This window comes from Tiliqua scincoides, chromosome 5 (assembly GCF_035046505.1).
Source record: "Tiliqua scincoides isolate rTilSci1 chromosome 5, rTilSci1.hap2, whole genome shotgun sequence".
In the NCBI taxonomy this organism is placed as follows: Eukaryota; Metazoa; Chordata; class Lepidosauria; order Squamata; family Scincidae; genus Tiliqua; species Tiliqua scincoides.
In genome coordinates, this window is record NC_089825.1 from 22,746,798 (window position 1) to 22,759,022 (window position 12,225).

Here is a 12,225-nt window from a genome sequence, read left to right on the forward strand (position 1 = left end):
CTAAATGGAAGCAAATTCATTGTGCTCCATGTTCGACACAAGGTCCTTTGTATCATTAGTTCCAGTAGCTGAGCTGCTATTAAAATAGAGAGAGTTCTCAAAGCTGTCATTGGGCACCATCCGTTGACCCCTTTTCTTGTAGAAATAGTAACTTGCTAAAGCAGCTCCTGCGATGATTATCACCACCACAACCACCAAAACGGTAGCTTTGCTATGGCTTGGTTTGGGGAAATCCTCCATCATGATTGGTTCTGTTAAAAATAAACATACATAGTAGTAACATTTATGGAAGATTGGTGACAACAGCAGCTCCCACCAGTTTGGGTATCGCTGATCTAAATAATATTTAAGTTTTTGAACAGCAAATAGAATGTTTTCTATTTTGACCAGCAAATAGAACAAATCACAATGTTTTTGACCAGTAAATAGAAAAGATGCAATGAATTGTTTGTATCATTTTGGAAATGAATTTGTCATTCTTTGTAAAAGGTTACTCATGACTGATTATTTTTCAATTCTCATTTGACTTTTTTTTCTTAAATTATCTGTATTGAAAAGTCTTACCTTTCTTTTCAGGACGCTTGGTTGGGACAATTTCAATCTCTTTAAAAATAGAAAAAACATTTAATCAGAACATGTTCAAAACATTGTGCTTTTTATGATACTTTGATACATTGACAATTAAACTACATTGTAGTAATAACATTGGGTGAGTTCAGGTGTCAGAAAGAGCCATAGCTTATTTTGCCTTATTATGGTTTATTTGACCATCTGGACATTCAACTAAACATGGTTTATTTTGAGCAAATCAACCAGGATTAAACTACAATCTGAACCCATAGTTTGAAGTTAGTTATCCACTATATTATTAATTTACACTGATTAGTCTACATTGACTGTAGTTTCACATGATGTTCAAACTGAGAATTCTGCCTTAATCATGACTTAGTGGCCCTGCCCTTGCAGGATTGGTGTCTACAAAGAGACACCAGCCTAGATCGGCAAGGAAAGAGATATGTGCAAGCTTCTCTTGCTGGCAGTATCTCTGAACAGCTCCAGTCCCTTTTGTCTGCCTAGCAACAGCTTCATTCACACACTTCCCATTTCTTTTATCTACACAGGCAATCTCTCCACTCATCTCTGTAAACAACTGCAAACAGATTTTTTTAAAAAATGTCATCCTCAAGTCAGAGCTTGTAAATAAAGGTCTTTCAATCACTTTTTGATATTAAACCAGGGATGGGAAATGGATAAAAAACAGTTAACTTGTGTTCGTGAATGTTGGTTTACATGCTCACTTTAATCTCTAGACCAATGAGAACAGTGTAGAACACGAGACGACTGAGGAGAGCTAAAACACTTGGCATTGCACTGGCCAGTTAACTGAAGAAATGGGGACAAAACTCAAGGATATCAAAATCAAACAGTAACAAACCAGAATTTATTATTGTCTGTGGAGTCAGTTCTGACTTACAAACCATAGTAAAAATAAACCATGGTTCCACATTACCTCTAAACTGACTCAGTGTATTCTTCAAAACACTAATCCACCATATCATAAAACTAATGTCTGAATAGTTTTGGTAAATTTTGAAATAAGAAACACAATTTTGGCACCATGCACATTTTAATTAAATATAACATTTTAAATCAGACTATTTTATATTGATTCCATAATATAAAATCCTGAAATATTTTATCAGTCAGAAGGTTTGAGATAATTAAGTCTGCTATCCTATACAAACTTAGCTGGGAGTAACAGCCCAATCCTAGCCAAGCCCCCAAGCGGTGAGGCAGCGGCGCTGAGATGGGCTATGCTGTATCCTACAGGAGTTTTTTGGCTACTGGAGATCTCCTTGGGTTAAGGACATTTGCTCCCTTGCCCTGTGCTCCTCTGCTGCCTTTCCTTAAGGGGGCAGAGTCCAGGGCCCTCAGGCTGGGGCATCACAGTGCCCCAGTTTGAGAACCACTGCCTTATGTAATAGTGGGCTATTGGAAAGAACTTGGAATCAAAGCACAAAATAGAATTTGTATATTATTAGAATCTGTTAAGAGATTAATTGTACATTCTGGAAGAAATGAGAGATTAAAAAAGAAAGTAAGACTGAGATAATAAAATTGAAATTAACATATTGTTGCACATGCTCCCCCTTCTGTTTAAAGAGGAGACTTAAGGCTCTGACAAATTCATTCGTGCACTAAAAAGCATGGAAACTGTAATGGAAAAGCATGGAAATCGTAGTGGGACAATAGGAAAAAGTGTGTGAGAGCCTATATCATAGCTCTCACACATCCATATTTTCCAATTGTCACACTCCTTCACAGATTCAAAAATTCTTTTAAGTGTTTTGTTTGGGTGCAGTGTTTGAATACTCTGATGTGCACTTCCTTGTAAAAATTATATTAAACGTTTGTATCACAACAAAATGAATATCACCCAGGGATTAGTCTGCAGAATGAAACAACAAACATTATTTGCCCAGTGGCATCACTAGGAGGGTGAAGACCACACTGGGTGACACCCTCAAGGGGTGATACCACTAATGGCCAAAATTGTGAAAACCTTGGTATTTCGGAATACCACCATAATGCTATATATTACTCTACAGGTAATTTAATGCAGAATACAATCACACAAACCACGTTTAAATATCTGTATTCTATCAAACATTATAACCAAATAACCAGAAAAGGAAAACTGCCTTATGTAACAAAAAGTAGATTTCTTTAACTCAAAACTAAACAGTGAGACTGATTGTTCTCAGAGCCAACGAGGAGCACTGGCTCATCAATGAGGAGCATAATAATGAGGAGCATCATTATGACACAGCAGGGAACCAATAAGGCAGTGGTTCTGAAATTTGCAGGGAGTTTGAGCTCCGCAGTAAGTTCTTGCGGGGGAGGGGGGAGACAGCGTCGCAATCGCCAGAATCACGTCACTGTTGAAGGGCACAGAGGCTTGCCTGGATTCACCGCCACGGCCTGCAGCAGCCTCCCATGGATGTGGGGAGCCCCGCACCAGCTTCTGCAGGGTTCCCCATCATGTGGAGGCAGTGAAAAAAACTATTGCGACCTACTTCCGGTTTCATGATCGCAAATCAGAAGTGGGTCACGATTGTCATCGGCACTGTCTTTGCATGTTGGGGAGCCTTGCGGAGGCTGCTGCAGGGCTCCCTGCAACCCCGGGAGGCTGCTGCAGGCTGTGGTGAGTCTAGGCAAGCCCCTACACCCCTCGACAGCGATACAATTCTCCCTTCCCGCCCCTTAAAGGGGCAGAGGCCAGGGCTTTCTTGCTGGGGCGTCGTAATGCCCCAGTTTGAGAACCACTGCAATAAGTTGCTAGTATGAGTCAGCTCTCATTTCCATGGATCAGAGCTAATACTAGAACTCTTACTCAGTTGTGTGTGTGTGTCATTAAGGCTGCAATCCTAACCACACTTTCCTGAGAGTAAGCCCCATTGAACAAAATAGGACTTACTTCTGAGTGGACCTGGTTAAAATTGTTTTTTGTTGACTATTTATTGCTGGGGTGACCTGTACGGTTAAATAAATATACATAAATAAATAATGTTAATGGGGTTTACACCAACCCTAGTGATGCCACTGCATTTAGGCTGTTGATCTGGTCTTGGAATTTATTCTGTATGGTCTGGAACTGGAAGAGGTCCTTCATGTGGGTGACACAATGAGCTCTCACACCAGGTGAGGCAAACCCTAGTGATGCCTCTGTACTTGCCTTTTGGTTTTTTGCAAATGTATCCCAAGTAGTTATTGCAATAGCCATTATTCCAGGTACCAGATGTGGAATACATTTCCACACACTCTTCATTAGGCTGAGGCGAGGGCTCTCCTTTATTCCAGTTGACAAAATCCACAACACTGTTGTCCAGCCATAACCATTCACCTAACATTAAATTAGAAAATATAAAGAGAGGAATGAGTTCCAGGAGGACAGCTCCAAATTTCTAGTTTGTCAGGGCTGGTTAATGGCTAATTGCCTGAAAACTTGGATGCAATATAAGTAATTATATCTTGTCATATATGAAATCTTGTTTAAAGTGCCTCGTCAACATAAGATATCAGGACACACAATTTATAAGGCAGATTGGTTTTCCCTGACATTTGCTGAACATGAATGTAGAACTACAACTATGTACACCTCTATATTTCACCATCCATGAGCATGGACCACTGCTCCAGGTTCCCCTTTTATCAGAAGTACACCTGATAGAGACCCGAGACAGAGTTCTTTCCATGGCACATTCTAGGCCTGGGGTGTCAAACATAAGGCCTGCAGGCCAGATGGGGCCCCAGAAGCTCTTTATCCAGCCCTTGGGCTCTCCCAGCACCATCATCAGCTGTTCTCAGCTGTTGTTGAGCTGTCTTTCTTGCTGAGCTGCTGTTGCTGAGCTGCTGTTGCTGAAAGGGCAGCACGCATGATAAAAAATGATAATAATAATTGAAGATATGATCAAAATTTACATATTTTCTGTCATTGCAGCTAATGAGTTCCTTAAAAAAAAAAAGGTCATGACCTGCTTAATGATATCACTTCCTGCTTTATGACACCACTTCTGGCAGTGGTATACCTGAGGGAGGCAAGGGGAACAAATGTCCTGGGTGCCAGGCGGGGGGGGGCTTCCACTCCCCATGGCACCCCCCACACCTCTCAGGGCAAATGCCCAGAGGTGTTCTGAAGACTGGGGAAGCAGCGTACTACCTCCCTGACCCTCCAAAGGCCTTGTAAAGGCCTTGGAGGGCTGAAAAAAATCACTTCCAGTTTCACAGAAGAAATTGGAGGTGACATTTTCAAGCCCATAGAAGGGTTGAAGGCCTGAACCCTCAGGCCTTTCGAGGGTTGGGGAGGCTTTTGCGGCCTTCAGAATAGCTTCTAAGGGCATTAAAACGTCACTCCCGGTTTCCTCTGTGAAACTGGAAGTGATGCTTTTCAGCCATCCAAGATCTTTACAAGGCCCTCAGCAATCATTCAGAGAGTTGGGAAGGGTGTGCGCTGACTCCCTGGACCTCCAGAAGGGAGGGAGGGCATGGCAGCCTGCCAGTGGGGGGGGGGGGCTGCATCTCTGCCGGTGAGGCAGGGTGGCAGACTGCAGTCAGGACACACAATTATACTGCCCGGTCCTGGGCAATACCGGGACCAGGGTCGCCGGTACTGACTTCTGGTCCTCAGCAATCATCATGAATGCTATTCAGCCTGCTATATGTAACGAGTTTGACACACCTTTTCTAGACTGTGAAACTCCCCCTGGAGGCATGCACTACTCCTTCACTGATTTCACAAGCTTGTGAAAACCTTTTCATTTAAGACAAGCTTTTGCCAGCTGACTGGGTGGTTTTGCTATTTTAATTGTAGTGCTTTGTGCTGCCGATATGCTTGCAAGTTCACAATTTTTGGTCAAAATTGTATTAGTTTTATTGTTGCATACCCCTTTGAGCATTTTTGGAAAAGTGGCATATAAATTTAATAAATATTAATAATTTATGATTGAAATAATAATGTATGAATAATTTATGAAAGGACAGGTTGCTGTCCTGAGGGCTTTATTTAAAATACCATAAGATAGACAACAAAAGGGGGGGAAATGGATTAGCACCGTGCTATCCCATTGAGGGTGCAATCCTAACCAACTTTCCAGCACTGACATAGCTGTGCCAATGTGGTGTGCACTGCATCCTGCAGTGGGGAGGCAGTCAAGGGGGCCTCCTCAAGGTAAGGACATGCTTGTTACCTTACCTTGGGGGCTGCATTGCAGCTAAGTCAGTGTTGGAAAGTTGGTTAGGATTACGCCCTAATTCTCTCTAAATATCAACAGCGGGGGAGGGGGTTTAGAAGTTGGTGTCCTTATTTCCCCGGCTTCAAACTTTGAGATGAAGGGGGTTCACCTCCACCCGGTTCCTCCTCCCTTGACGGCTTTCTTTCAGCCACCTCATTTGATAGCAAGGCCAGCAGTTCCTGTCATGATCCCCAGACTAAGCAGTGATTCAGAGTGTGAACTTGCAGAGGTGGAGATCTGTGCTTCATCCGTCTGCCTCAATGCAGCAGATCTCCTGCCTTCAGCTGAACCAAACTTGTCTCTGAACAGCCAAACACACCCTGCACCGTTGATAACTTTATTCCAAGCGTAGGACATAATACATTGAAATAAACATGTGCATGATCTTAGAACAGGATGCTAAAAAGTGGGTGCAGGTGTTTTCCTAATCTGTTCAGCTGTTTCTTCCAAATCTTTGAGGCTCATTCTACTTTTTTGTCTTTCTTGTTTGCTAGCAGACGAGGAAGAGCATAAAAGCAATTAGCATCTGACTCTGATCCAAGGACACTGCTTGTTCTTGATGAACATGATTGTCAGTGAGGAAGATGCAGTGGGCTCTCAATTCTCATGAAATTAGTGGAGCAGCAAAGCAAAGCAACAGATTGACTATTAGATCCTTAAATTAAGAACACAAGCATTAAGATGCTTGGGTTTTTTTTTTAATGAATTCCAAATTAGCTTATTTCCCAATTAGCTCAGCAGGAGACACCTAGATGCAAATTTTTCCACTGGTTTAGCCACAGAACACAGTAGAATGAAGCAGCTGAAATGTTTTATTTTAAGCTTATGTTACGTTCAATGTCCAGAATGAATGCAAATACCCAAGTTCTTGAAAAACCTGGATTGCTTGATTTTATTTTTCAATGTGGGCAAAGTAGAGACTCCAAGATGATAAATGAGAGTCTGGCAGCAATCCTATACACACCTTCTTGGGAGTAAGCCCCATTGTACACAATGAGAGTAACTTCTGAGTAGACATGCATAGGATTGTGCTGTCAATCTCCATCTTTTGGACTTGCCCAAAGATGGCAGGAACTTACATCACTGTATCACTCATAAGGTAATATATTTATTGATTGCATAAACAGTGAAATTTAAAAAAAAACACAACAACAATATACCTTTTGCATTTTTGAACATTCCTGTCCAAAATTTTGGTGCCTTAGCCTCAAGTTGTTCTGTATTTTCAGTTAGAAAGTTTGCCTCAGTTGCATCCATTACTGAGACCAGATTTGCTTCTGCAAATTATCCATTAGAAAACAAAATGAACATAATTTAAGTGAGATTGAAACCAAACACATTTCCTTCCCAGTTTTTAGAGTATTTATTTTCTAATTACGGTATCTTGCTTCAGTAGCAAATTGGGCTAGCTGTTGCCATGGGCCCCTTATCTGTACAAAATGAGGTATCCATATACAGGACAGAAGTTTGCTGTTTAAAGGAAAACAGCTTTTTTCACTTTAAACATTTTCCCATATAAAAGTACAGGTGGGTTTGGGGACACCATGAGCACTACCAACTGCAGACCCCTGGTCAACCAGGCAGGTAAACCTGGGCTCCGGTTTGAACTTTATGGCCTCCATGGTTTGCTGGATGGGTAGACCTGGGCTCCCGCCTGGCCCCCCCCCCCGCGATCCCCCCCTGGACCAAGGTAAACCAAGTCTTCCTGTTAACCTTGATCTAGTTTTTTTCAAGCATCCAGGGTGCTGGAAGGCAGCCTAAACACTGCTATAAGCTTATATGCTTATAGCAATTCAGTTAAGCAAGTCCATTTTCACCGGAAGAAGTCTCAAAAACATGTTAATGGGCACACAGGAGCCTGGGGGGTAGGGGCATAGAGACAGCTGTCCCCCGTATCTAGTTTGTGTACCTCGGGGGGGGGGGGGTGGTCTGTGGAACAGATCCCTATGCATATGGGGGCACACCTGTATCACTGTGGTCACTGTTGATGTGGCTTACTAACTTCTTGCTTCTTTTCTACAATGGAGCCTGAGTACCTGTGGCTAGGGAAGAGAGGAGTTGCCACCCCACCTCCCTTTACTTACCAGAGGTCTGCATGCAGCCTCTCTCCCTCCTCCACTCCTGTTTTAAATGAGCGGTGTATACTAGGAAGCGGTGCGGAGGAGGGCGAGAGGCTACACATAGAGCTCCGCTATGTAAATGGTTGACCTGGCACCCTCTCCCCCATGGCTGGGGGTGGGGAGAGAGGCACCCCCACCTCCCTTGACTTACTGGAAGCCCATGCCTCTCTCCCTCATCCATAACAGCTTCTGTTTGAAGTAAGAGAGCAGCGTACGCTAAGAAGCATGTGCTTCTGCTGTTTGTTTCAAACAGAAGTAGCGTGGAGGAAAAGGGGCTACATGCTTTACATTGGTAAGTAGCAGGGCAAGTGGGCAATCCAAGGGGCTAGGGAGGAGGGGAAAAGAGGAGCCCCCACCCACCTTTCCTTTTCCTTACAGGAGCTCCAAGAACAGTATAGGTTGGCTTTTTGTCACTTTTTTTCACTGGTTGTCGTCCTGAAACCTGAAGTGGGTTGTTTTTTTTAAAATCAGGAACTTGAAGCTGCAGGAAGGGGATCGCAGGCTCCTCAGACCCTCCAGGGAGCCTTAGCAACCTCCAGGGAAGCTAAACAAACCCCTTTCCTCCTCAAACAAACATCTTGATCATGTTGCTACCATTGCTGTGGTCCCACCCCTTAATGGGGAAGCTCCAGATGACTGGGACGTCACGAGCCCCAGTTTCGGAACCTATGATATAATGTATAAGTGAATTGTTTGCTTCTAAGATTATTGTATTGATTTTTTTTTTTAATGTACAGTATTTTACTATTAAATGCCAACTTCTTAACCCTTAGTTAAGAAGGCAAACCCCTGTAGCTGTACACATATGACTGTTTTGCACCTTGCTTTGAAGGAATGGTGATACTTGCCTAATTGACGACACGCTAAAGAAGCTCTAGGCCAGGATTTTTTTGATGAAGACTCAAAGTGGTAGCAGTGGCCACGGAAAGGGATCCAAGGGTTCTCCTCGGATTCTGGGCACTTCCCTGGAAGTTGAGGTGGCTCCGTAGGTGCCTTCACTGTTATAATAAAAGCAATGTAATTCAAGTAGATTTCCACTTCTTTTTCTTTTTTTAGATGCACACATGTTATCACAAGGGATTTTAACAAATCTGACAATGCTATCTAGTCATCTCCCAGCACTATCTCCCAGCTACTTTTACATCTAACAGGTATGGTAGGAAGATGCAAGTGTCTTTTCTCTATTGTGGGGACAGTAGCTAGGAGATGATTTTGAAAAGAAAAATGATCTACAAAGGGGGACAATTAAAAAGCATTTCCCCCTGGATCATGGTTCTTTTTTTTAATTATTATTTTATTAAAAACAAATAAAAAGAAAAATTAAAAAGCAAAGATATTGCAAGTTGTGGGGCAAGTTCAGAGATCTCAAACTAAATTTCTTTCTTCTACTACAAAATCATACAAAACATTAGATATCATATCTTAAACAATCGACTACTTATTAAAAAGTACATTTTCAACACAAAAAAATGGGGAAAAATTAAATCCCTTAGGGTGCTATCCTAACCCCTTATGTCAGTGCTTTCCAGCACCGGCATAGTGGTGCCAGTGGGACATGTGCTGCATTCTGCTGTTGGGTGGCACTCACGGAGGCCTCCTCAAAGTAAGGGAATGTTTGTTCCCTTACCTTGGAGCTGCACTGCCCTTATGTTAGTGCTGGAAAGCACTGACATAAGGGGTTAAGACTGTGCCCTTACTCATGGAGTCCATAGGTTATTTGGCCCATTGTACCCTCAAAGTGCAGGAAGTCCATGAATGGTTTCCGTAAAAGTTTCTGCTGACTTGTCTTTAAGAAGAATTGTTAAGTTTATCCATTTCTGCCAAATCCAATACCTTTAAGCCACCATTCTTCCAGTGCGGATATCTCTGGAACCCCCTGGATCATGGTTCTTATTGACTTTGTGGTCCTCCATGATTGCGTTCACATTTAGACTGACTGTAAATACAGGTCCTAAATCATGCATAGTTTGGTCCTAACTCTTATTGTGTCAAAAGTAATGGCCTTTTCTCTCTTTTCAAAATTATTTTGCTTTCTTGAATGTCCTGTTAAATGCAAAAGCCATGTTTTTGCACATAAGGACCAGAGGATTCAACTTCTTGGGTGCTACTCTGATCAGAAGGATGAATAATTAGTGAAAAGCATTACCCTTAAATTCTTACCATCAGAACGTTTGCAGAGTGCAAAATAGTTTTCTGTACATGTTCCGGTCTTCCATGTTCCATCCAGGTCCACATAAACACAACCAAATTTTTGTTTTGGTTCTCCTGCTGCCCAGTTTGTGTACTTTATTCTGAACTTATCAATCCATGTATATTGGCCATTAGTCTAAAAATTAACAAATTGTGAGTAAGGTGTGTACTAATGATGACTGATACACTCTCAGGTACAATTCATTTATTATGTGAGATGGACTAGCATGACTCTTTCCAGTTCGGCACACCAGAGGATCACTCCACTGTGTCTCCGATTCAGAACTCAGTTCATAATTTCTGACACAACTGGACGATTTGTGGTGCACTTATAACGGTAAGATATATATGATGTGAGTTAGGTTTAACTGAGCATGGGGGGAAGCACTCACATATGCATTTCAAGATGTCCGTATCTCAGCCTGAAGCCTCCCAGCAAACACATGAGCAAGGAAAGTTGGATTGCATGAACGAACCCTTCAGAAGCGTAATCTTCTTTTCACTGTCATAAACTTATATTCACCACAACGAAAGCTTAACCTGATTCATGGGTCTATATTTATCACATGATAAACCAGCTTTTCAAACTTTCATCATTGCTGAAACAAAAAAATGTACTCGATCATGCAGTGTGATCTGTATGAAACCCAGTACAACTTGGGATGTCACTGAAATGAAAACAGATTTCAGATTGGGGGGGGGTGGGGAGACTGGTGGAATTATTCAATTTAAGAAACAGACCTGCAAGTCTAGAAAGCATCTTTTCTGTTGGCTGCCACACCAGGTCTCAGTGTGCGACAATGTTGGCTTATTCAATGAGGCTGTTAGGAGCAGCTGCAACAGACAGCAGACAACTCTGTCCATCTCTGCTGTTCCTCCTTCTCCCACTCCATAGATTCAAAAAGGAATGGAGAAACAGAGAAAGTATGTAGGAGAGTATCTGTGCGTACTCTAGCCCACCATTCTCTATCACCCTTCCTCTTCAGCTCTGTTCCTATTTTCTTTTTCAAACCAAGTTGCAGAAGGAGGAGTGGTGGCTAGTATACAATTCTCCTTTACCTGTACTTCATTTGGATGGAAGATTTGGCCTAGGATGTCATGTCAATTGCATTTCCTTGAATGACCTGAGATAAAGACTATAAAGCCCTAGCCATAAATTTATGAACAGCTATGTTCATAACAGCTATAATGAATTTATGAATGTGGTATACTTACCACATTGCTGTTGAGGCCAATCCACACAGGGTTTTTATACTTTAACACCCGAAGCCAGAGAGATGAGTGGATGAATGGATCTAAAATGCTGGCAAGATCTGCTTGTTCTTGTTCACACTGTTTCTGGGCATCCTTCCATGTCATTTTGGTTTGAATGAAGAAGAAGCTACTATTACTGTAACGGATCAAAGGTACTGGAGTGCTTGTTGGCAAAACAGGGTATCTGCTATCTGTGAAAGCAATGTGGAATTTAAATCCAATGCAGTACTTTGAAACAAACAAAAAGACAAGACCATTTCATAAACTAAAAGGAGAAAAGGGCCACCACGGATTGTGACCTTTATGCAGATGCACTGGATGTATGAACAACTGGGTCTATGACAGATAATGGCAAGTACTGTAATGGCAATTTTGACATAGGATGGATCAGGCATTTTTCCATTAGTTCCTAATGTACATAGTCCCTAATCAAGTACATTGATAAGTTCAGAACACTCTTATAATGACTATCATATGAATATATAGAGAGAAGGGGCACAGCATAGTTCATGTTTTGAATGCAGAAGGATCCAAATTCATTTTCTGGAATTCACAGCTAAAAGATCTCAGGGAACACAGCTGGAAAAACTCCTGCCTGAGACCTTAAGAATGCTGATCTAGGATTAAGTGGTAGTGCCTGCTTTGAACTCCCAGTTCAGAGCAAAATGTGTCCACCATATTTTCTGCATTTTTCTCTAATTACAGACAATACCATTAAACAGTCTGAGGCTAAGAGGCAAAGAAGGAAGGCCCATAGCCAGGGAGACAGGTCAGGGACAGACTGCAGTTGCTCCCAGTGTGGAAGGGATTGTCACTCCCGAATTGGCCTTTTCAGCCACACTAGACGCTGTTCCAGAACCACCTTTCAG

At 42.1% G+C, this 12,225-nt stretch overlaps 1 protein-coding gene across 1 annotated transcript in view; it reads right to left on the reverse strand.

Moving 5' to 3' along the window:
- The window catches only part of LOC136651092 (macrophage mannose receptor 1-like), a 53,260-nt gene continuing 41,035 nt past the window's right edge, over positions 1–12,225 (reverse strand). Inside the window, exons 24-30 of the mRNA XM_066627214.1 lie at positions 11,318–11,547; positions 10,073–10,238; positions 8,761–8,910; positions 6,953–7,069; positions 3,737–3,904; positions 565–603; positions 1–251 (exon numbers count right to left, since the gene is read on the reverse strand). Coding sequence (XP_066483311.1) covers positions 1–251; positions 565–603; positions 3,737–3,904; positions 6,953–7,069; positions 8,761–8,910; positions 10,073–10,238; positions 11,318–11,547 — 1,121 coding nt within the window. The remainder of the gene's footprint in view (positions 252–564; positions 604–3,736; positions 3,905–6,952; positions 7,070–8,760; positions 8,911–10,072; positions 10,239–11,317; positions 11,548–12,225) is intronic.